Raw genomic sequence first — 22,861 nt, forward strand, 5'->3', positions numbered from 1 at the left:
CGATGTGTTTTATGTCTTTGGGGATATAAAAAGGAGCTTGGGACAGGTATCCATAGGATACGGAGCTATGGGGAAAGCATGGAAATGGTGGAGAGGAGTGATTGGTAGAGCCGGAAAGGGATACCCCTTTTTTTCCTTAATTGACAATCCAGATTTTCCAGCGGGGAGAGGGTGGAGCGCCTTTCAATCTTGGGTTCAAGGAGGATGCAGATACATAGGACACCTAATGGAAATGGGAGAGCAGACTTTCCCGTCTTTTGAGATGGCTAAGCGGGCATGGAACCTTACCAATAAACAGTTCTTCCATATTTACAGATACGAGATTATTATCAGAAATTAGCCCGTGAGGCTGATTCTCTAGTAAGATTCACGGTCACTGACATTGTGTTTTTAGCCATGCCGGCATCATTAGATGGGCTCTCCCAGTGGTACCATAACATAGTTGATTCTATGGGGGCTCAAAAGGTAGCTGGGCTGGCTTCTGGTCGGAGCAATATACTGGGAGAGGAGGTAACACAGGAACGTTTGGGGGGAGGCCTTTGAAAATGTCCCCAGGATTACACCTGATGCGGCACTACAGATATGCAATTCCGCATACTTCATAGGGTGCATATTACCCGACAAAGGGGAAAGGAAATGGGATTATGGGAGGATGATCAATGTGCAAAATGTCAGGGGGGAGTGGGCTCACTTCTCCATTCCTTTTTGGAATGCTAGGCCTTAGCAAAAATATGGCATCACTCTGCGGTCATGGAAAAAACGATAGAGAGAACTTTTGAGTGGGTCTTATCCTACACTGCTCCTGGGAGAAGCAGATCAGTTAAGGAAGGAGGGTTTATCAGAGGCACAATGCCAGTTGTAATTTTAGCAAATCCTGCAATCCTGGGTGGACTCATCTCCACCACCGACAAAAAAATGGGACCAGTTAATGAAGGAAATGGCTAGAATGGGTGGAGTTGCAATACTTGCTAACTGCTTCTGAGAGGCGTAAAGAATATCGAGACATTTGGAACACATATTCACTATTAGACAGTCAATGGGGCAGACCCGCTAGTGGAGCCTTTTAAACCCTTGGTCTATTAGGTTGGACTTTCCTGGAGACTTGGGAAGGGGGAGGGAGGAGGGGTATAAAACAATAAAAGCCAGATGCCGGATACGGTTCTGCCTGGTAAGTGGTTAATCATTATGTGACTGTTTGAGTGAAAATTGGTTGCTACAGGAAGAGTGAAAGTTGAAATAGAGCTTGATTTTGATTTGACCTGTTATGTATATGGCTTATGACCAAGGTTGATTTGAAAGGAAAAACATGTTATGTAATCCTGCACTGGCATTAATAAAGATATTTTTTTAAAGAAGGAGGAATTAAAAGTCTTTTTAATTACTCACCCACCAGCACAGCATCAGACATCAGTTTCAAGTTATAACAAACTTACAAAAATCTAACATCAGTACCTGCTGGTAATTATAAAGGTAATTAGGACTAATTATATGAGAAGGAAGAGAAGTTTGTTCCTCATACAAAGGTCACAGAACAGAGAGAAGGCAGAAAAGAAAGAAAAGAATGAATGAAAGATTCATAGTATAGAGAATTATTTCTACGAAGGTATGAAGTGGGGGGGGGGGGGGGGGGGGGGAGCAAACCCCTTCGGGAAAAACCGGCCATTTGGATGGATCTGAAACACTCTCTCCAAGCATGCCTGGTTTTTCAAAGTTTCTTTGTCAGCAGTGTGGTTTTGTAGGCTGTGGTGAGCATCCACCTCTCCTCTACCAATCATAGGTGCTGCATATGGACTGAAGATTTGTAATTGGGACTTTCATATGTGCTGGAGGCTTGCAATTGGTCCTTGCCATACCTTTTCTCAGTAACTCACTTTTGTAACAGGATATACCAGGTATCTGAGTTGCCTTAGCAACATTTTCACCATGAGAGCATGTGACCAGCCAGAAATTCCTTCATTTGGCTGATAGGAAAAGAGAGATGGGGGGATGGGAAATAATGCAGTATATCTGAAGTAAAACTTAATTATAGACAGAAGACATCCACAAGATAACGAGGAAAGGAGAAGTACTACTGATAGGTGATTTTATTATGCCGGATATCGACTGGAGTGCCCCTGCTGTGGGGTCATCTAGAAGCAAAAGGATCTTGGATTCTTTACAGGAAGAATTGTTTCAGCAGCGGGTAATGGAACTGATGAGTGATGGAGCTGTTACAAACGGGGAAAATGTTTCCGATGTTACAATGGGAGATCATTTGGCATCTAGTGATAACCGAATGGTGTGGTTCAATATTAAAGAGGAGAGGGCTTACTCAAGATTGAAGGTCCTAGATTTCAAAAAAACTAACTTTACCAAGGATGGGGTAAGTTCTCGAGAAGAATTGGTTGGATGAGAGCAGCTGCCCCTGGGAGGTGAGAGAGGAAAGTGCTACACGGGGGTTTTGGGGGTGTTGGGAGGAGAAAAGAGAGAGAGACTAAGCCACAGGGGGGCACCAGAAACCTTAGCACTGGCCCTGAAGTACCCCCCCCCCCCCCACCCCCGCAGAACTGTAGGTGAAAGACTCCCGCTCAACTTATAGTTCACAAGACCAGGTGCATGAGTTAGTAAGGGTAGCCAAGTAAGATGGTTGTCCAGAATGATAGGCCTTATGTATGCGGCAAAGAAATTTGCAAGGGATGCAGTATTGGACAGGTAGAACTGTGAAGATGAATAAAGAGTGGAGTAATGCAATGGAATCTGTGAGCAGAGCAGTCTGATAGTGGTGTTTTGCAGTGTCTGGAGGCATTATAGCTTTTGGAATTTGACAGTAATCTATCAGAAAAACATTCACAAGTGTATGAAATAAATCAAAATCAGAAAACAATGCAGAAAACGCAGTTGAATTACATGTAAAATGTTAGGACAGAAGGACAACTAGGAAGGTAGGATAGCACCAAGCAAAAGGAAATGACTGTCTGAATTGGGAAATGAGAGCACTGGAATAAGTGAGGGTGAGAAAGGGAGCCAATCACCAGCAGCTACAGACTTGTCAGGATTAAGTACCAAGTTTCTGGTTTTCTAGACATAAGGCCAAAGAACAAATTTGTAAAGGAGTAAGATCAATGTGATTAGTGAACGTCAAAAGACCAATAGAATATCATCATATATAGAAACCGTTGTGATAATTGTGTGATTGAATGAGGGTGTCCAATGGGATGATGAAATATGAAAAGAATTGGAGAAAGAAATTGAGCCTTTGGAACGCCACAAGTGGATAGAGTGCGATGGAAAAATGGTTGATTGATCGGACCTTCACCATTACCCACCAATCAGAAAAGAGGTGAACCAGCTCAAGATTGTCCCAGACAGGCCAGTCTGGACAAGTCGAGAAAGCAGAAGGCATGATCGACTAGTTTTGTAAAGGTGGCTGATAGTTTAAGAGAAACAAACTAGCACAATATCCCTGGAATCCAGAGTAGCATGTATTTCTCTGAGGAGAAGCAATCAGAACAGTTTCTGTTGTATGGGTGAAAACCAGCCTGTCTGGGGTGGAGGATCAACTGCTTGTTTGATATGGGTGGAGAGTTGTTCAAGTGCGGTTAAGTGCTGAATATTCAGCATTTAAGATAAGCAGCCAAATCGGACCACATAAAACTCAGTTCTGTCTTTATGTTGTATTGCTTAGACAGTTAAGTGCTGAAGATCACACTTAAATGAATAAGAGAGAGCCAGCCACATAAAATCAAATATTCACTGCTTGGCCCTGAATATTAAGGGATAATACTGCGGCGGCAGCTTAAAAAAAAAACAAACGCTTTCCACCGCAAGCGGAATATCTCCTTCATTTTCAAACTCTCATATCCCAATGAATGACCACTGATTAAGACTATTCCATTTTCTGATATCTGGAAATCCCCAATGTTAAGGCTGAAAAGGTTTATGACTGACTACTAGTAAGAAAATTGATACTCAGGGGAGGAGGAAGAGTAGCAGGGAGGAGCCTGGAGAGTGACCCAAGTTACTGGGAGGTGTTTTCTTATATCTGGCAACATGTGCTGCTAATTCCGGAGTCGCCTACTGACATCAAACAAGGGCCAATAGGGTATAAAGCACAGCAGACACCTGTGGCACAGCCACAAGGTGTGCAGTAAGGGACACACCAGCCCCCTTGTAAACCCCTTTGGAGCCATGATGAGCCAGGTCACTCTACTTGAAGGTTGATTAACATCGTTCAGATACTTTAAATTGTTTTCTTAGGGGAAGCGAAAGACTAAGCACCAACATCTGGCAGTGAGCACTCTGTCAGCCCTGGACCGATGGAGAGACACTTGCAGCTGCTGAGTAGGACCTTCCTCCCCTCTAATAGCAGGCTTATAAGTTCTGGATAAAGGCATACCCCTGTCTTCCCGTCTCTCCCCCCCTCCATGAGTTTATCCCAAGAAGGTTTCTCCCTAGAAGGGGGAAAGTCGGCTAGGCATCATCCTACTTTACATCCAGAAACATCTGGTCATTTACAACCTGTTGTATTTCCTACAAGAGGCTCCAGTTGATGAGCTGAAGCCTCATAAATTTCATTGTTTGATGTGTGGAAAATAGTGAGAGGACTAAAGCTATGCTCCATGGTCTCCAGGTGAAAAGAAAATTATCAGAAGCTTCAACAAGTAGATGTTTATTCTAAGAAGGCAGATCGCTTCAATTGACTCTGTCCATGCACATGGGGTCTTCTGGGATAGAAAGATGTCTGATTAAAAGAGTCATTGCTTTTGAGCATTCGTAAGCCACTGGTAACCACTCGCCTCCACCTACCCTCCTCTCTTCCTTCCCGTTCACATTAATTGATTTGATTACTTTATTTTTTTTTTGTCCTATTAGATTGTAAGCTCTTTGAGCAGGGACTGTCTTTCTTCTATGTTTTGTGCAGCGCTGCGTACGCCTTGTAGCGCTATAGAAATGCTAAATAGTAGTATTAAGAAGTAACTAATTTGGAAAGTTTGAAAATTGGGTTAGATCTTCTAACTTCAAATTTCCTGAATTTCCCAGTGTGCCCGTTGCCTCTGTAGAGATTCTCTTGAAAAAATGTTTCAAATAAGTATTAGCTTTAATTAATGGTGATGATATTTTTTTGCCTAATAAAGTTTTTGAGGATAAATCAGGAGGTAAGTAGGTTCAGATTTATTATCTGCTAAGAGTACGGATATTTCAGATCTAACTGCTTTTTTGGAAGCTATTCGGGATAATTTTTTTTTAATATTGGAAAACCAAATACAATTGAAGAACAGAAATCACAATGCAGTCCATCTTGCTAGGCAATGTAAAACCAAACCAGAACCCTTGGCATGATGCTATTACACATATCTGAAGCAAGCTTTATCCTTCTTCTTATTCCCCCCCAAAACTCCCCCCCCCCCCCAAATAACACTCCCACTAAAACTAACCCTCCCTGAGAGCAGTGGCATGAGAAACTGAGGATAATCAAATCAGCAAGGCATTATTATGACAGACCAGCTCGCCATTGTACAAAGGGATCCCAGGTGCGCAGGAAGGATAGCAATTGTTCCTACGAAGTGCTGTCAGCTTATTCATGCGACATAAAAAAGTCCACTTTTGGGCTCATTTCGAAAGAGAAGGGGTGCCCATCTTTCGACACAAATCGGGAGATGGGCGTCCTTCTCCCAGGATCGCCTAAATCAGCATAATCAAAAGCCGATTTTGGGCACTCTCGACTGGCTTTCCGTTGCGGCGTGTCGGAAGCATAGCGAAGGTGGGACTGGGGCGTGCTTAACACATGGGCGTCCTCGGCCGATAATGGAAAAAAGAAGGGCGTCCCTGACAAACACTTGGCCGACTTTACTTGGTCCTTTTTTTTTTTACGACCAAGCCACAAAAATGTGCCCTAAATGACCAGATGACCACCGGAGGGAATCGGGGATGACCTCCCCCTACTCCCCCAGTGGTCACTAACTCCCTCCCACCTTTAAAAAAAATGTTAAAATATTTTTTCCAGCCTCTATGCCAGCCTCAAATATCATACCCAGATCCATGACAGCAGTATGCAGATCCCTGGAGCAGTTTTAGTGGGTACTGCAGTGCACTTCAGGCAGACGGATCCACGCCCCCCCCCCCCCCACTACCTGTTAAACGTGGTGGACCAGGCTCTGCTTGGCCGCTGGACAACCCTGGGTTTCACCTGCACTGACCGCTGTTCCCCAGAGGTGAGCCCCTAGGTGCGGGTGGCCTGCAGGGCTTACGAGATGGAGCAGGAAGCGGGGTGATGAGCGTGATGGCCAGACAGGCAGCAGGCAAGAGAGTGATCCAGGTACAGGCAGAGTCAGTAGGTAGGCAGCAGGTACGAGAATAATCCAGGTACAGGCAAGGTCAGGAGGCAGGCAGCAGTCACAACAGTAATCCAGGTACAGGCAAGGTCAGGAGGCAGGCAGCAGGTAAAAGAATAATCCAGGTACAGGCAGAGTCAGTAGGCAGGCAGCAGACACGAGAGTAATCCAGGTACAGGCAGAGTCAGCAATGAAGAACAAAGTAGAGGAGAAGCACACTACTGAGCAAATAACACCTACCAAAGTAGAAGCCAAGCAAGGAGTCTAGGGAGAGCTCAGCTGATACAGTACTGGCGTCTGACATCAGCAGAGAGAAGGGGCACAGCAATAGGACAAGAGCAAGGGAAGGAGGAACCAGAAGACCATATGAGAGAAGCAAGGGAAACCAGGCAGAGAAGGAGAGCAGAACCAGGTGGGTGGAAGCAAAGCAATCAAGGAGCCTGCAGCCAGAGAAGAACTACACACACATGGCGCAGGGCTGTGCCAGTCAAGTGTGCGTGTTGACGGGACACTGCGCAGCCCGAGGAACGCCGGCTTGCGTTGAGGTAAGGGACATGACAGATGGTAAATGTGAGCCCCTCCAAAACCCACTGTACACACATCTATGTGCCCCCCTTCATCCCTAAGGGCTATGGTAGTGGTGTACAGTTGTGGGGAGTGGGTTTTGGGGTGCTCAGCACCACCAGGTAAGGGAGCTATGCACCTGGGAGCAATTTCTGAAGTCCACTACAGTGGCCCCTAGGGTGCACGGTTGGTGTCCTGGCATGTGAGGGGGACCAGTGCACTATGAATGCTGGCTCCTCCCATGACCAAATGCCTTGGATTTGGTCGTTTCTGAGATGGGTGTCCTCGGTTTCCATTGTCGCAAAAAATTGGGGACGACCATCTCTAAGGTCCACCTAAATGTGGAGATTTGGGCGTCCCCGACCGTATTATCAAAACAAAAGATTGACGCCCATCTTGTTTCGATAATACGGGTTTCCCCACCCCTTCGCGGAGAAGTCCTGCGAGGACGCCCTCAGGAAAACTTGGGTGCCCCATTCGATTATGCCCCTCTTTAGCTATTAAAAGTTCATGTGTAGGAGTCCGTGGTTGCTTCCAGAAAGCTGCCAAAGCTAAGCGGGCTGCTGTCCTGACATTAAAGCCAGCTAACAATATATCCTTGATAGATCCATAGGTTTAATGTGCAGAAGTCCACGACCCATGTTTGCCTGAACCGGTATGCCCAGAATATCTTGCCGAACTTCAAAAAACATCATCCAGAAGGCCTGTGCCCGTGGACAGTCCCACCAAATATTCACAAAAGTCCCTTGTAAGCCACAGTATGCAACAGTGATCAGAAGAGGAGGGATAAATCTTATGTAATCGTTCTGGGGTAAGGTACCACATATATAGCATTTTATATCCATTTTCTATATATTACCTTAAGCAGCCTGCAGTATATTTGTTCCCATATAATCCCTCCCTAAGGTGCATTCCCACTTTTGTACATATTTACAAAAAGATCATCCCGAACTTTCCTCAACCTCCACTTCCCCAATTGCAAGGGCTTGAAATACAAGACGCTACACGCGTCAACCTTTCTCACTGAGCACGCAGTTTTGGAATACACTGCCCGCGCAACTTAAGAATGATCCACGAGCAAGCTTCCTTCCGCAGATTATTGAAGACCCATCTTTTTGAAAAAATTTACGGAAAGAAACCAAAACACATAAAGTCCACACTTACTGTTCATTAATGCATCATACATCCACTTCTGAACTCTCATCCCCCGTAATCTCATACCTTTACTCACAGAAATATGTATACCATATGTTTTTTATGCCTTAATATTGCCCTCTAAGCTCCCTTTGTCTCCTTCCAATGTTTCAATGTTTATGTTCCATTGTTACATTCCTTAACGACACCTCGATTGTCTCGCATAACTCTGCACAATGTAATCCATAACCAATTTGTAACAAATTGTATTTCCATCATTCATTTCATATTGTAAGCCACACTGAGCCCGCAAAAAGGTGGGAAAAATGTGGGATACAAATGCAATAAAATAATAAAAAATAATAAAATAAATAATTTAATCAGGGAAGCAGCTTGGTAGAATCTGGATATACAACCCATGCCACTCCCCTTTTGCATCGCTCTCTCCAACAGAGTAGTGTGCTATTCGGGATCATTTTTCTGAGCGCTTAACCCTTCTAGTTTCTTTTCCCTCAGAATTTGATAAAACTTGGGTATTGAAAAATTATTTTAGGAAAAAAGCGTTTTCTGTGGAGGAAAGTTTCCATAGCTATACAGATTTTTCAGATACTAACTATAGGCTCCTTCTACAAAGCCACACTAGCAATTCCAGCAAGGCAAATGAGACCCATAGAATTGAATGGGCTTCGTCGCATTTGCCACACCAGAATCGCTAGTGCGGCTTGTAAAAGGAACCCTATGTTTTCTTTGAACCAGATCAGCAAGAAAGACTGTTAATAAATAGGGAAGGTAGCAGAAGAGCGGGTCCAAGGGTACACAGACAAAGACTGCAAAAAAGAAGCATGTGGAGGGGCATTTTTGGACGGGGGAAGACCAAACTCTAAGGACAGCACCGCAAAGGGGTTGGGCATCCCATACTATCAAAACAAGATGGGCGTCCATCTTTCATTTCGATAATATGGTCGGGGACGCCCAAATCTCAACATTTAGGTCGACCTAAATGTTGAGATCGCCGACCTTAGAGATGGCGACCTCGGTTTTCACCGATAATGGAAACAAGGATGCCCATCTCAAAAAGGACCAAATCCAATGAATTGGTCATGGGAGGAGCCAGCATTCATAGTGCACTGGTCCCCCTCACATGCCAGGACACCAACCGGGCACCCTAGGGGGCACTGCAGTGGACTTCAGAAATTGCTCCAGGTGCATAGCTCCCTTCCCTTGGGTGCTGAGCCCCCAAAACCCACTCCCCACAACTGTACACCACTACCATAGCCCTTAGGGATGAAGGGGGGCACCTAGATGTGGGTACAGTGGGTTTCTGGTGGGTTTTGGAGGGCTCACATTTACCACCACAAGTTGTAACAGGTGGGGGGGGGGGGATGGGCCTGGGTCCGCCTGCCTGAAGTGCACTGCACCCACTAAAAACTGCTCCAGGGACCTGCATACTGCAGTGATTGAGCTGGGTATGACATTTGAGGTGGGAGGGGGTTGGTGACCACTGGGGGAGTAAGGGGAGGTCATCCCCGATCCCCTCCGGTGGTCATCTGGTCAGTTCGGGCACCTTTTTGAGGCTTGGTCGTGAAAAAAAAGGGACCAAGTAAAGTCGGCGAAATGCTCGTGAGGGACACCCTTACTTTTTCCATTATTGGCTGAGGCGAAACCCATCTCAAGCACGCCCCCGTCCCGCCTTCGGTATGCTGCTGACACGCCCCCGGGAACTTTGGTCGTCCCCGCGACGGAAAGCTGTTGAGAACGACCAAATTGGCTTTTGATTATGCCAATTGGGTGCCCCTGAGAGAAGGACACCCATCTCCCGATTTGTGTCGAAAGATGGCACCCTTCTCTTTCGAAAATTCCCCTGATAGGGAGGGACTTTCAAATCATAGCATTTGAAGATGCATTTGATTCTGCTAATGCGGTTTGCCTTTCTGTTGATTTGACTTCCCATGTCCAAGCAATGTGTCCCTGTGTGCTTCTTTTTTTGCTGCAATAGATAGGGAAGCCAATAGGTAGAGAAATGTTAGATCACCTTGTTTAGACTAGGTTGTATTGTCTTGATTTCTTAGGTTTTCTTGTTTACTGCTTCTCCTTCCCAAAGACAAAGATGAGAATATATGATGGAGTAGAAGATGATTTGTATTTTCTGCAATAGAAGTAATACAATAATCAAAGCAAACATAACCCCTTTCCCCCTCCCCCTCCCCAAAATGCAAGACTAGTGAGTGTCCAGAAATCCAGGTGTAACATGTGGGGCTAGACAAGGGGGAGGCCACACACACAAAAAAAATTTAACACAGGGCAAGAGAGACACAGAAAGGAACTCGGCTACCAGAAAATAAAACTTCAACTCATTCACAGAATATTATACCCTAAGAAATACAAAATCAGGAAAATAGTACAGAGAAGAGAGAAAAGTACAATGATAATTTGAATAAGTCCATTAATTCCATAAGAAGCAATTAACATTCTGCAACAGCTTGTTACAGTGCTTATTGTACTGAATTTATAAAATAATTAAAAAAAAAACGATACTCAGTTTTTGCCACCGAGTTGACTCTTTTTATTCACAATATTTTTCAAGAGGCTGAACTTAAGCTTGGTCTAGAAGCTACTTTAGGTGATGTAGGCAGGGAGGCTCTTGTAAGTTAATTTAGGCCATGTGTTTCTGTAATATTTAAAGTAGAGAGGGCTTAATGCTAGTGCTAGTTAGTGCTAATAAAATGTGCTCATTTTTACAGGATAGTTTCTAAGGGTATGTCACTATCTCGCCCAGATGCAATCATTGGAAAATGTCGTATGATTCGCCATAACAGAGATGTAAAAAATGAACCCAACCCGCAAAGGTAAGAGTATCACCTTTAGTGTAATTTGACATCTATTTAGCTGAATAAGTTAGGCTCAAATGCTGTGTTAGGGTTTATTGAAAAGGAGCAAGTCTTAACAAAGATGTTTTTAACTTATTTTTTCTTATGTGACAGGTTTGACAGAATTCATCATACCAGAGAGACGATGATTCAGATGGTATAAATTCACTCACATATAAAGTGATGAAAATTGAGAAAGAACCGTTGTATACAAAAATAACAGTGGACATTGGTTTACCAAAAAGATAGTATTTTTGAGTCAGGACAGATCAGTAGTACTTTCTATTTTCCTAGTTTCATTCAGTTGTAGTGCCTTTTGACTTTTCTCAAGGACAAGAATGACCATGGATGCCTTATTTGATTCATCAAGATTTTTAATACTTTTTTTTAAGTGTTGACTTTTCTATGACTATCCAGCTGTACTTTATCTTTGTGTGCTGGGACTGACAATAGTTTGCTGTTCTAGTGCCTCTTACAGTATTAAGTGTTACAAATACACAAGGTTTGCAAAGTAAGCAGTTTAGTAAGACAGTTATATAGGAAGAGGCAATAGTCATGCACCTTCCTGCTCAATCACTGCTAATAATAAACATAGCCAACCACATGAAAACACTTCTGAAGTTGTGAAATGTTTAGCAGAAACATGTCGCTGCAGAGAGGTCCCTTTGTGCTTTAACATCTGCACTGGGATAAAACCTTATGGGAACCAAGCGTTGGAATTAATTATGTGTGTATAGTCTTCTGAAGATATAAGGCTTGTATTTTGATGTAAATCTCATTTCTGTCGTTTACTTTTTGACAACATTTATATATAATGAGCAGTAGGGAGTTGCAGCTGTTGATTCCTCAAGTTTTCTTCCACTGAATTTAATTTGTGTACAAATCAGGATGTAATGTTGAACATGTTTTATGAAGGACTGAAAACTGCTGCTATAATGTAGCTCATAATTTGCATGTTTGAAACATTTGTAAAAGCAGTTATCTTTCTCCAGTTGGCTGTGATATGTATCAGTTTGAGACCAGTACCAATGATGAAAATTTAACCTCTCTTTCTTTAGCTAGGAACAAATAATTTCACATGATTAAATGGCAGTTCACATGTAGTAAGAAAGTAAGTACCACATTCACACAGAGATTTGCATGAAAAAATTCTAGTTTGACCTTTTATTATGAATTGTTTTAATTTACAGTTGCTTGCATAAAAGAAGCATAATAAGATCAGGGTTGATTTAAAAAGTGATTTCTTTCTACACCACTATTTAAAGTACTTGGGCCATGTTTTACTAAGCCGCAGTGTAGGTGTGCTAATTTTTTAACACGTGCTAAAAATTAGCGTGCGCTAATGCTAGAGACACCTATATATTCCTTTGGGTGTTTCTAGGATTAGCGCGTGCTAACTTTTAGCACGCACTAAAAAGTTAGCGTGCCTAAAGTACAGAATAGTAAACAGGGCTCTTGGTATGAAAGGTTACTTTCTTTAGATTTCTCTCACAATATTAGTTTAAATCATTTATAAATTTGTGTATTTTCACATGCTTTACATGGAACATTTATTCCATAGAATGAATATTTAATGGCACCTCTCACAATATATTATTGGGAGAGAGATTAGATTGAAGACTTTATACTGTGGGACACATCGTAGAACAAGCCAGTTAAAGGAGTTTTTAAGGAGTAAAAACTAAAGCAGTTTGTTGACAACATTGGCATGAAATAACGTGCTTTTTTATTTTTATTATATTATTGTGCGCATACACAGATTCATTCCATTGAAAGTGTCGTATGATTTTTATATCTGAGCACAGTAACAGCTTATTTACACCTTTGCCTCTATTATTTTATAATTGAAACCTTACTGCTGGTTAGCCAAGCACATTCATTTCCAGATTAACTCCCAGACCATGGGCTGATGATCAAAGGCAAATGTGGGCACTAGAGGCCACTAGCACTAGATAGTGCCCATGTTTGCCTTCGCCCTTGATCAGAGCCAGTGAATGCATGTAACAACTAGCACGCCGACTCTTGAGTGCAAGTGGCATGCAAATGCATACTAAACAGGGCATTAGGTTATTCCTCCCCAGTGCTCAGCAGGCAGCGTGCCAAACATTGTTGCTGCTCTCACTGCAAACCCTACGCCAGCTTGGAGCTAGTGTTAGGGTTTGCAGAGTATTGGGGAGCCCTATCCAGCATGCATTTGCATGCTTACACCCCCCCCCCAAGAAACGAGCTTGAAGTCTGGTGGGCCCCCAGCCTCCCCCCCTGTTCAAAAGTTTCCCTGGTGGTATAGTGGGCACCACTCCCACCGCCCTGGTGGCCTAGTACATCCCCAATTCCCCCCCCCCCTCCCCCCGGTACCTTTGTGAAGCAGGAGGAGAGACATAGCACTCCTTCCTGGTGAGCGCCACCTTCAAAATGGTGCCCTGTCCGGTGCATCAATACCATCTTATATGGTACTAAAGCCCTGCCCAGTGCATCCCAGGATTCACCGGGCAGGGCACAGTGCTGCCATTTTGAAGGAGGAGGGAGTACCTTCTCTAATGTAAATTGGTGCATTTTAAAAATTTTACTTCTCATTGTTTGGTATCCTTTTCAGTGGCATAGCCAGACAACCAATTTTGGTGGGCCTGAGCACAAAGTGGTGGGCACCAAAAATTCTCTCTCTCTCCCCCCCTTCCCCCAGCACTTCCCAACTCAAAATATAAATGCTTTAGCTGATGAGGATCCCCAATCTCCGTCAGCTGGGGACCTCCACCAGAGATGGCCAGAACTCCGCCCCGCCAAGCCCAGTAGGCAGTAGCAACTCCTCGAGCCATGATGCGAGCACCACATACGTGCTTAGTTGTCAGTGGCTCCAGGATGCTGCCCCCATCTGCAAAGCTCGGCGGAAGGCAGCTCGGCCAGCCCCAGAAGAGATCCCCAGCTGGCAAACTTGGGGATCCCCACTAGCCACAGCAAGGTTCAGGCTGCTGTTAACCATGCTGGTGACCAGGGCAGAAAATAAAGAAGCCCCTCCCCCAATTCCCTCTCCTCTCCAATCTCTTCACCTGCCATTACAGTCACACTGACAGACCCTCACAAATTACAGAACAAGGGATCACAAATTAGAAATAAAAATATGTAGACAAAATTGAACTGGGAACCCTCAGCATGCACTGCAACACTGGAGAAAAAAAAAAGCGCATTTCCTTTTCTATTTAACACAATAAAAAGACATCCACTATGCACATTTCCCAATGCTAACATATTCCATTTAAAACATTCAAAATAAAAGATTTTCTACCTTTATTGTCTAGACATTTTATTTTTCCATCATGTTGGTTCCAATTTCTCTTTCCCGCTTTCCTGTCTTCTGCTAATTCTTCAAGCGGCTGTCCATTTGTCTTTCTTCTCCTGCCATTTAATTTCCTCACTACACTGCCTCTGAAATATTGATCTTTCCATTTTAGCTCTTTCCTTTCTTTCTTTTCTGCCGCTGTACACTCAAATTTCATCCTCTTTCTAAATCTTTTCCTTCTTTTTACTTTTCAGATATCTATCACATTTCCATTTCCTTTCACCCACTAGCTCTCCCATTCCCCATCTCTCTCCTTCCCAGCCTATCATTCCTTTCCATCTTCAATCTACGCACCATTACCATATTTCTACCCCTGTAATCACTGTTCTCTCATTTATTTCCTTGCCATCTCCACTCCTTGGGCCTCTTCCCCATGCTTTCCACCATTCCCAGTGTCTCCCTCCCTCCACCCTTCCAGCCCAGCATCTGTTCCCTCTTTCTCCAATCCTCACCCTGTAGCCTGATATCTCCCTATCCCTTTTACCTCCCACCACCAGCATCTTCCTGTCCCATCTCTCTCCCCTCCCCTATTGTTCAGCATTTTTCCCTTTCTCTTCCCTACCATCCATTGTCCATCTTCTCTCCCTGGATCCATCTTTCTCCCCCCCCCCCCCCCCCCCCCCCCTTGTGCATCTCTCCTTTCCTCTCCTCTACTCCACCTTAATGTCAACCTTTCTCCCTCTCCCTGCCTTGAGCCCCCTGATCTAACATCTCTTTCCTTCCCCCCCCGCCCCACACACAACACACAGCATCTCGCCATGGCTTCCTTCCCCTCACCATCAATGCCATGTTCAAACATGTCCCTTCTCATCTCTCCCTCCTTGCCTTCCACGTCCATGCATTGTCCAACACTGTTTTTTCTCTACTGGGCCTTTGACCACTCCTATGCAGCCTTTCCTCCCCCTCCCCCATCCACCTCCAACCCCACTCCAACAATTCTCACCTCTCGGGTCCCTTGCAGCATCTCTCCATTCCTCCCACCGCCAACCTAACATTAACCTGTCTCACCTCCTCATGCCCAAACCACCTGCCAGCATGCTGCACATTTTGTTCCCCTCTCCCCCCACCTCCAAGCAACCGCCGCTGGCGCGCACAGGCCCTCCCTCCCCTTCCATCCCTGCTGGACGTCTGCAGCAGAGCCGCACGCTGCCGCCGACTACATAACTGCTTCCTTCCGTGCGGACGGCCCCGCCTCTTCAGAAAGAGTATCGGGAAAAGGTGATGCTGGCTGGAAGGAAGCAGTTGTTGTAGCGGCGGCAGTGTGCGGCTCCCGCTGCAGAAGTCGGGCGGGGATGGAAGGGGAGGGATAGGCTGGAGGGGAACAAAACCTGCGGTGTGCCGGCAGGTGGCTGGGAGGAGGGCGCTGAACTCGCGCTTTTCGTTGGCTGAGTGCACCGTTGCGGGTGGCGCCCAGGCCCACCCAGACCCACCTGTGGCTACACCCTGATCCTTTTACCTGTCACTTTTCAGGAGCCATTTGATGCTTCATACCAAAAGTTGTGTCCAATTTGGCTTTGAGGCATGAGCCCACCCAATTAAAATCGTGTTCTTTATTTATTTATTTTTTTTGAAAATGTTTTTATTTTATGAAGAAATACATCATACAAGTATAAGCACGAGGAACGCAAGCTATAACATGATGCAAGCAGCAAACCTGCCCGATCTATTACTGTGTACAATTATTCATTTTGGACACGAGGCCCAGATCAGTAGCTATACATTGCTAAAATAGCCTCTCGTCCTCCTGCGTTCTATATATGTTATATTAATCAACATATGTTCTATGTACATTACAATAAATCAACATTTGACATGAACATGGTGTCTCTCTCCTCCTTTTTCTGTTTTTCCCCCCTTCTATCAATGTGTTACCCCCTCCCCTCTGTACCCCCCTACCCACTCCTTCGACACTGGTTTTTGACTCTTTTTGTTTTTTTTGTTGTTATGCTAGATATTTTCTTCCTCCATACTGTTGAGAGCTTACCGATGCCTACCTAATTGGCCATGCCTGCCATGTCCTCATAAGTCTCTGTAAGTTACTTTTTTTGCCCAAAGGGTTCATGTCCCACTCCCGTTCCCACTTCGCCATCTGTGTCATGCTGGCCTACCATTTGGCCAAAGGTGGTGGCGATCTGTCAATCCAGTGTTGCAGGATAACTCTCTTTGCTAACACTAATGCTAAGAGAACAAATTTACATTGTTGAGCAGAAAGCCCCCGATCCACGAGGTCAGCATCAGATCCTAACAATAGTATGCTGTAGGACCATTCTAGTTTAACTTGGAGAACCCCTTCCAACTTTTCAATGACTCCGACCATAGATCCCGTAGTACCCAGCATTCTAGAAAATGGTGTATTAGGTACCCTTGCCCTGTGGCACTTCTCACATCCATCAGATTCCCATAAACCCCACATCTTTCCCTTACATCTCGTGACATAGGCATTATGAAGTATTTTGTACTGAATTTCATGCAATCCCGCATTGGGAGTAATCTTGAAGGCCAGGACAAAGCATCTTGAGAGTTCTTGTTCTGATATCTTCCTTCCTATGAGTGAACTCCAGTACTGCGCAAGCTGCGCGAAGGTTGGTAGTGTGCGCCAGGTTAACCCCACTTTATACCAATATGAAGCCGGTTTTGCTCCGGGGCCAACTGCCTAAAGGTATGGTCAAGTTTAGTAAATGCTGGATACTCGTTGTTGGGGCCTCCACAGATTGTATATAGTGTATTAGTGTAGGTGAGAGAAAAAAGAGCTTCTGTGGTACCTGCCATTCAGATTGACACATTGAGAAAGTCGGGGGTCTGCCTCCTCCTACTTCTATCAGCTGCCCTACATATCGGCAGCCCAACTGGCCCCATGTCTGTAATGACGTTCTCCCCTGCCCCGCAGGAAACCTAGGTTGTTCCGCACCTCTGCAAAAGGGGAAAATCCTCCCACCCTCTCCCGCCACCACTGCCATGCCATTCGCAGTGGGTGAAGCAGCGGCAACTGCTTAATTACGGTCCTATATTGTGAAGAGCCGAGAAAGGTCCAGAACGGCTTGGCCTCATTTTCCCACAAATCCACCGGAGCGAACACCCTCTTCCCCGTATGTAGTTCATGTATCCATCTTAGTGCGGCTGCGACATTGTATAATCTCAAATCTGGTAGCTTAACCCTCCCGCTGTCCTTTCTCTTGTCAGCTTGTGATATCCAATGCGCACCCTCCGATTACCCCAAATAAAGGAAGAAATTACTCCCCTGAATGCTTTCTCACCCCTACTTTTTATCCATAAAGGCATCATCTGAAGTGAGTATAGAACCTTGGGAAATAATACCATCTTTACCAGGGCCACTCTACCTAGAAAAGAATGGGGAAACTCCCTCCATCTCCCACATAGGCTTCGAATGGCCTCCAATTTGTCGGTGACATTCTTTTTATACATTACATTGAAATCCAGGTGTAAATCCACGCCCAGATATTTCAGTGTGCCTGCTGACCAGGACAGGGGGAAATTTGGGAGCTGTCTGCATACACAGTCAGAAGACAGCGCCAATGCCTCTGACTTCTCAAAGTTGATCTTAAGTCCCGAGAATGATCCAAATTGCTAAATTAAGTCAATGAGAATGGGGATTCCCTTGGATGTGCAGCCTAGAAAAATTAACATGTTGTCTGCAAATAGGTTAATCTTGTACTCCCGCTGTCCCACTTGTATCCCCTGAAGCTCTATCAGCTGGCGAATTTTACAGGCCAGCGGCTCAATGGCTAAAACAAAAGCAGAGGTGACAGAGGGCACCCCTGTCTCATTCCCCTCTCTAAGGCAAAAGCATTGGACAATGTTCCATTAATCAAGATCTGGGCTGTAGGTTTGCTATGTAGAGCGTGTACCCCTGACAGAAAACTCCCTGTATATTCCAAATTGCGGTAAGATCCAGAACAGGTGGTCCATAGTATTTTATCGAAAGCTTTTTCCGCATCTAAGCTTGCAATAATTGCGTTCCCGGCCTTCCCCCCTTGGCTTTCATAGCGCTCAGAGCCCTCAAATGTTTGTGGAGGCATATCTGCCTGGGAACAAACCTGTCTGATCGCCATGGACCAATAGAGGAAGAACTTGTCCCAACCTATTAGCCAATATGCTAGCAAACATCTTGATGTCTTGATTTAGTAGGGAAATTGGTCTATACGAGTCCAGTTGCTCTTTGTCCCTACCTGGCTTTGGCAGTACTACTATGGTAGCATGAGTTAAATTACCTACGGTCTTACCCAGGGAGAGTAGAGCCTGTCCCATCTCACTAAATGGGCCCACCATATGCACCCCCAAAAGCTTGTAGAACTCGGGTCCCAGCCCATCCGGCCCAGGCGCCTTCACCAGTTGAGTCTTTTGAGGGCAGTCTGTATTTCCTCCCCTGAATAGGCGCATTTAATACCGCCAACTGTGCTGGGGCCAGTATCGGAAGTTGGAGTCCTTGAAAGAAATCAGTACGCTGCTCCACGTCACAGTCCCCAGCGTCGTACAGCGTTTGGTAAAAGTCCACGAATGCCGCCTGGATTTCTGATTCCCTCTCACAGATCTTTCCTGATTTCATTTTAATGCGAGAGATCACTTGTTTCGCCGACCTATTAAGAACTAGGGTCGCTAACATTCTCCCCGCCTTATTTCCCATCTATGGAGTCTGTGTTTATATAATTGAATATCTCTCAGAACTCTCTGACTCAGGATGTCATTGACACTGCCTTTTAATTCTTTGAATCTATCCCTCGCTTCCTGATCTCCTCTCAAGGCTGATGCTCACACGTCCTGTAATTCTTTTAATTTGAGGAGAAGTTCCCCGTCCCGCTTTTTTCCTCATACGTGTTGTGTATTCTATGATTTTACCCCTCATTACTGCTTTCACAGCTTCCCAATATATTACTGTATCGGTCTCTTGCGGTTTTGTTGTCTTCTAAATAATGCTGCCACTCTTCAATTAGGAAAGGTTTTAAATTCTTGATCTAGGTATAGTATAGGGTTCATCCGCCAGCCTGACACCTTTAAACTACCCAATTCTGCCCAAACCATACCATGATCGGACACTATGCCTGCCTCAATGTCTACTTTGCGTGTTTTGTGAGAAGAGGGAAGGAGATATCAATATATAGTCCAATCTCGCCCGGACTTTATGGACATGAGAGTAGAAAGTGTAATCTCTCTCTTTCTGGGTGAAGAGCTCTCCAGATGTCAAATAGCCCCAGTTCATTTTGCAACAGTCCCACTCCTTTCCTTTCGAAATCCTGGGCCTTTTCTTTGGGGGGTTGCAATCCACAAGAGGGTCTGCTGTAATATTAAATCCCCACCACCACCACCAATTTATATTCACTAATAGTAAGCCAATGCTGCTAGCAGGGATGCGAAAATTTAATGAGTAAACCATTGGGTGCGTACACTGAACATAAAGCTACTTTACTGCCTTGCAGAACTCCCACCCAGATAACAAACAGTCCTTCCGGATCCTGAATGACTTGTGTCTGCTAGAGTCCAGTCCCTTGCTAATCAGTATAGCCACGCCCCACTGTCTACTATTGAAAGATGCGAAGGCCAATTCTCCCACCCAGCTCTGTTTTAGCTTGGCATGCTCCACAGGTGAGAGGTGAGTTTCCTGAATTAATAGCACATCTACTCTCATGTGTTTGCTATATTGAAGAATTTTAGATCTCTTAACAGGCGAATGCACACCATCAACATTCAGTGTGGCCACGCATAAGCTAGCCATTCAGCAATTCCATCAGTCCAGTACAAAAGTGCATCTGTCCACCAAACCCCAAGGCAGCATCCCAGCTGACCACCCTTTAGAATATCGACTATAAGCATCTGCAGAGTTGTTAGCTCTCCCACAATCCTCATACCAAACAGTGTAGCATCAATTCCCGACAACACCAGTGCCCCTTGTCCCCCCTCCGCCCTGCCTCTCATCAACTCCCCTGCCCCCTTCCCCCTCCTCTCCCTCCCCTAATGCACCCTAAACCCGTCTTCTCACAGCATCCACTCGTCCAGTCATCCGCTCCTCATTCATCCTTCCATTCTCTCCCCCTCCATTCTCCATACTGATTAGCATTCCCCTCTCCCCTCCCCCCATGTTATACCCAGAACTCTCTGGCTCATCCCCCTTCCCCCCCCCCCCTCTGTGGAATATTATTAGCAGCCTACTTGTCCCCCACTTATCGTTTCTTCAAACCATGGCATTAGTATAACATAATAACAGGAACATCCATAACATTATGAACAACAAACCCTTAAACAGTTCCAACCATTTCTTTCATCATGTGCTCAGGGCCGCTACTGAAAGCCCTCTGAAGCGTCCGTAAGCTGCCGCCACTCTCTCTGATGCTATTCCTGCATACAAATCACTTATTCCATTACCAGTGTCTTTGGGTTGCCAGCCATCCGATTCTCATCGGTTTTTCTCAGATATGTGGCAGCAACAGTTCCTCCTGCTCCAGTCACAGCCAAGGATATATGTGCCACATCGCCTAGTCACCCAAGACATCTTAGAGTGGAGTTGATAGCAGCCTCTCTGCACTTCTTTCATTGTAACCTTGCCCTTTACTGCGCGACCTCTGCGCCAATCAGTTAGTTATGCCAGGCGTCCACACAAATTATTCGGGTTGTCACATTTTCCAGGAAGGCCTTTAATTCTTCAGCTTTGGTCAAAGTGACCGTGCGATTATTATGGGTAATCCGAACCCAGGCCTGGTACTGGAAGGCGAACTTGATGCCCTTATTGAAGAGTTGTGAACAAAATGGCGCCAAGATTTTCCTCTGTTCTGTCCGAGAAGTCCTGGAAGAGCAACAGCCTCGCTCCTTTGTATTCAATCATACGCTGCTTTTTAAAGAGCTCCAGAATCTTAGCTTTTATTGCATAGTTCAGGTATCTGGCGATAACCGGTCTTGCCCTCCCGGAGTCTTCCCTCCGTACTCCAATTCTGTGAGCCCTTTCCACGTGGACTGGTCCGAATTCCGAGGGCAGACCCAGGGCTCTCCGGGATCCAGTTTTCAGTTAGTTCACGGAGCTCGTTTTCTGGCACACTTTCGGGAACACCAATTATGCGCAAATTATTTCTGCGTTTCCTGTTATTTTGGTCTTCCACTCTTTCGAGCAGCGTATGTACCTGTGTCTCCAGAGCTCCGATGCGGGTCTCCGCTGCCATTAACTGATCTTCCTGAGCAGATATTCTTTCCTCCGCCTGCTGGATCCTTACCGCATGCCCCGCTACGCTGTCTTTAATTTCCTCCACTCCCGCGTGTAGTTTGGCTAATTTGTCATCCATGAGCTGCGATAAGTGTCTCATAGAGACATGGACCGTGTCTTCCTGCAGTTCCATCTGCGCCGTGGGTATCTGCGGCGAGGAAGCCAGCGACGCATCTTTTTTGCAACCGTGCTCGTTTTTTTCATGGCCCTGGTGCAGCGCCTTTACCGGCATCCCCTCTCTTCTGCAGTCTCAACAATGCTGCTCCCAGCGTCCCTGTACTTTTATCTGAAAGCGTGGGTCAGTCCCCTAGGCAAGTTCGTCTAAATAGTGTATTTTTGAGAGAAAGGGAGAGGAGCCGAGCCAACGGACGTCCGTTCAGGCTGCAACCATCACGTGACCCCCCCCCCCCTCCAAATCATGTTCTTATGTTGATATGATGTGGCTGGGTGCTTTTTGTATTCCACTGTAGATGTTCTAAAGAATGAAAATGATCAAGGTCATCTTTGTGATCCTACTGTGGGCATGCCTAAAGTTCAAATCCTAGAACCAGCTAAAATAAAACTGTTAGGGCCATAGGAGCCAAATTTTGAAAATGATTGGGGGTGCTAAACTCATAACTCACAAAATTCCTATCATCAGCAAAGAAAAGGAAAAATAAAATCTAGTAGTGAGTGCAGGGCCGGGTCTTAGGCAGAGGCGACTAAGGCGGCCGCTTAGGGCCCTGCGCTTAGGGGGGCCCGTGCAGCGCGCCTCAACTCTGCCTCACTCCGAACGACCCCTGCTCGGATGACCGCATCATGATCCCGCTAAACCGCCCTCGCTCCGCTCCCGCCACGTTGCAGCACGGTGCCTACCCCCCGCTGAGCTGCCGTCAGCAGCCCTCCCACCTCCCCGGACCCCGACAGTTGCATTGACGGACCCGACAGACAGTTGCAGCGCCAGCACGACGGCCCCGGCTCTCGACAGAGAGTTGCAGCGATGGCTCACCCCAGCGTTTCACTTCCCGCTCAATGTCCCGCCTTCTGATGAGGTATTTCCTGTTTGGCGGGTGGGAGTCACTGAGCAGGAAAGCTGCCTGGAGCCTGGTCGGAGGTGAGCCGGTGTGAGAGTGAGTGTGACTTAAAAATAAATAAAGACAGTCAAGTGGAGCTTGAGGCTGGAGCAAGTTTGTGCCACTGCCATTCAAAGGCAAGCCATGTATGATGATAACTTTTCTTATAAGGAAGAAGGAAGTTTCAAACCCCTTTTGTGCCATTTTAAAGGTAATACTATTGCAGTAGTCTATTATTCTCCCATCAGTGATTAAGTCAAAATTCAGTGTTTTATGAACGGCAGTGACAGGAAAAGATCAAGACGTTAGCTAAAGTGGTGCGTGAATGTGAGGGGTGGGGACAGGGGCAAGTGGAGAGGGCTAGTAGTGTCAGACTTTACTGTTAATTTGCCCAA

The 22,861-nt window shown here is 45.6% G+C and overlaps 1 protein-coding gene across 1 annotated transcript in view; it reads left to right on the forward strand.

The window, feature by feature from the left end:
• B4GALT1 (beta-1,4-galactosyltransferase 1) overlaps positions 1-11,259 on the forward strand; it is a 242,413-nt gene extending 231,154 nt beyond the window's left edge. Inside the window, 3 exon segments of the mRNA XM_030194331.1 lie at positions 10,751-10,855; positions 10,991-11,022; positions 11,025-11,259. Of these exon segments, the coding sequence (XP_030050191.1) occupies positions 10,751-10,855; positions 10,991-11,022; positions 11,025-11,125 (238 nt within the window). The 3' untranslated portion in view covers positions 11,126-11,259.
• Positions 11,260-22,861: the final 11,602 nt, after the last annotated feature.

Source organism: Microcaecilia unicolor, chromosome 2 (assembly GCF_901765095.1).
Source record: "Microcaecilia unicolor chromosome 2, aMicUni1.1, whole genome shotgun sequence".
NCBI lineage: Eukaryota > Metazoa > Chordata > Amphibia > Gymnophiona > Siphonopidae > Microcaecilia > Microcaecilia unicolor.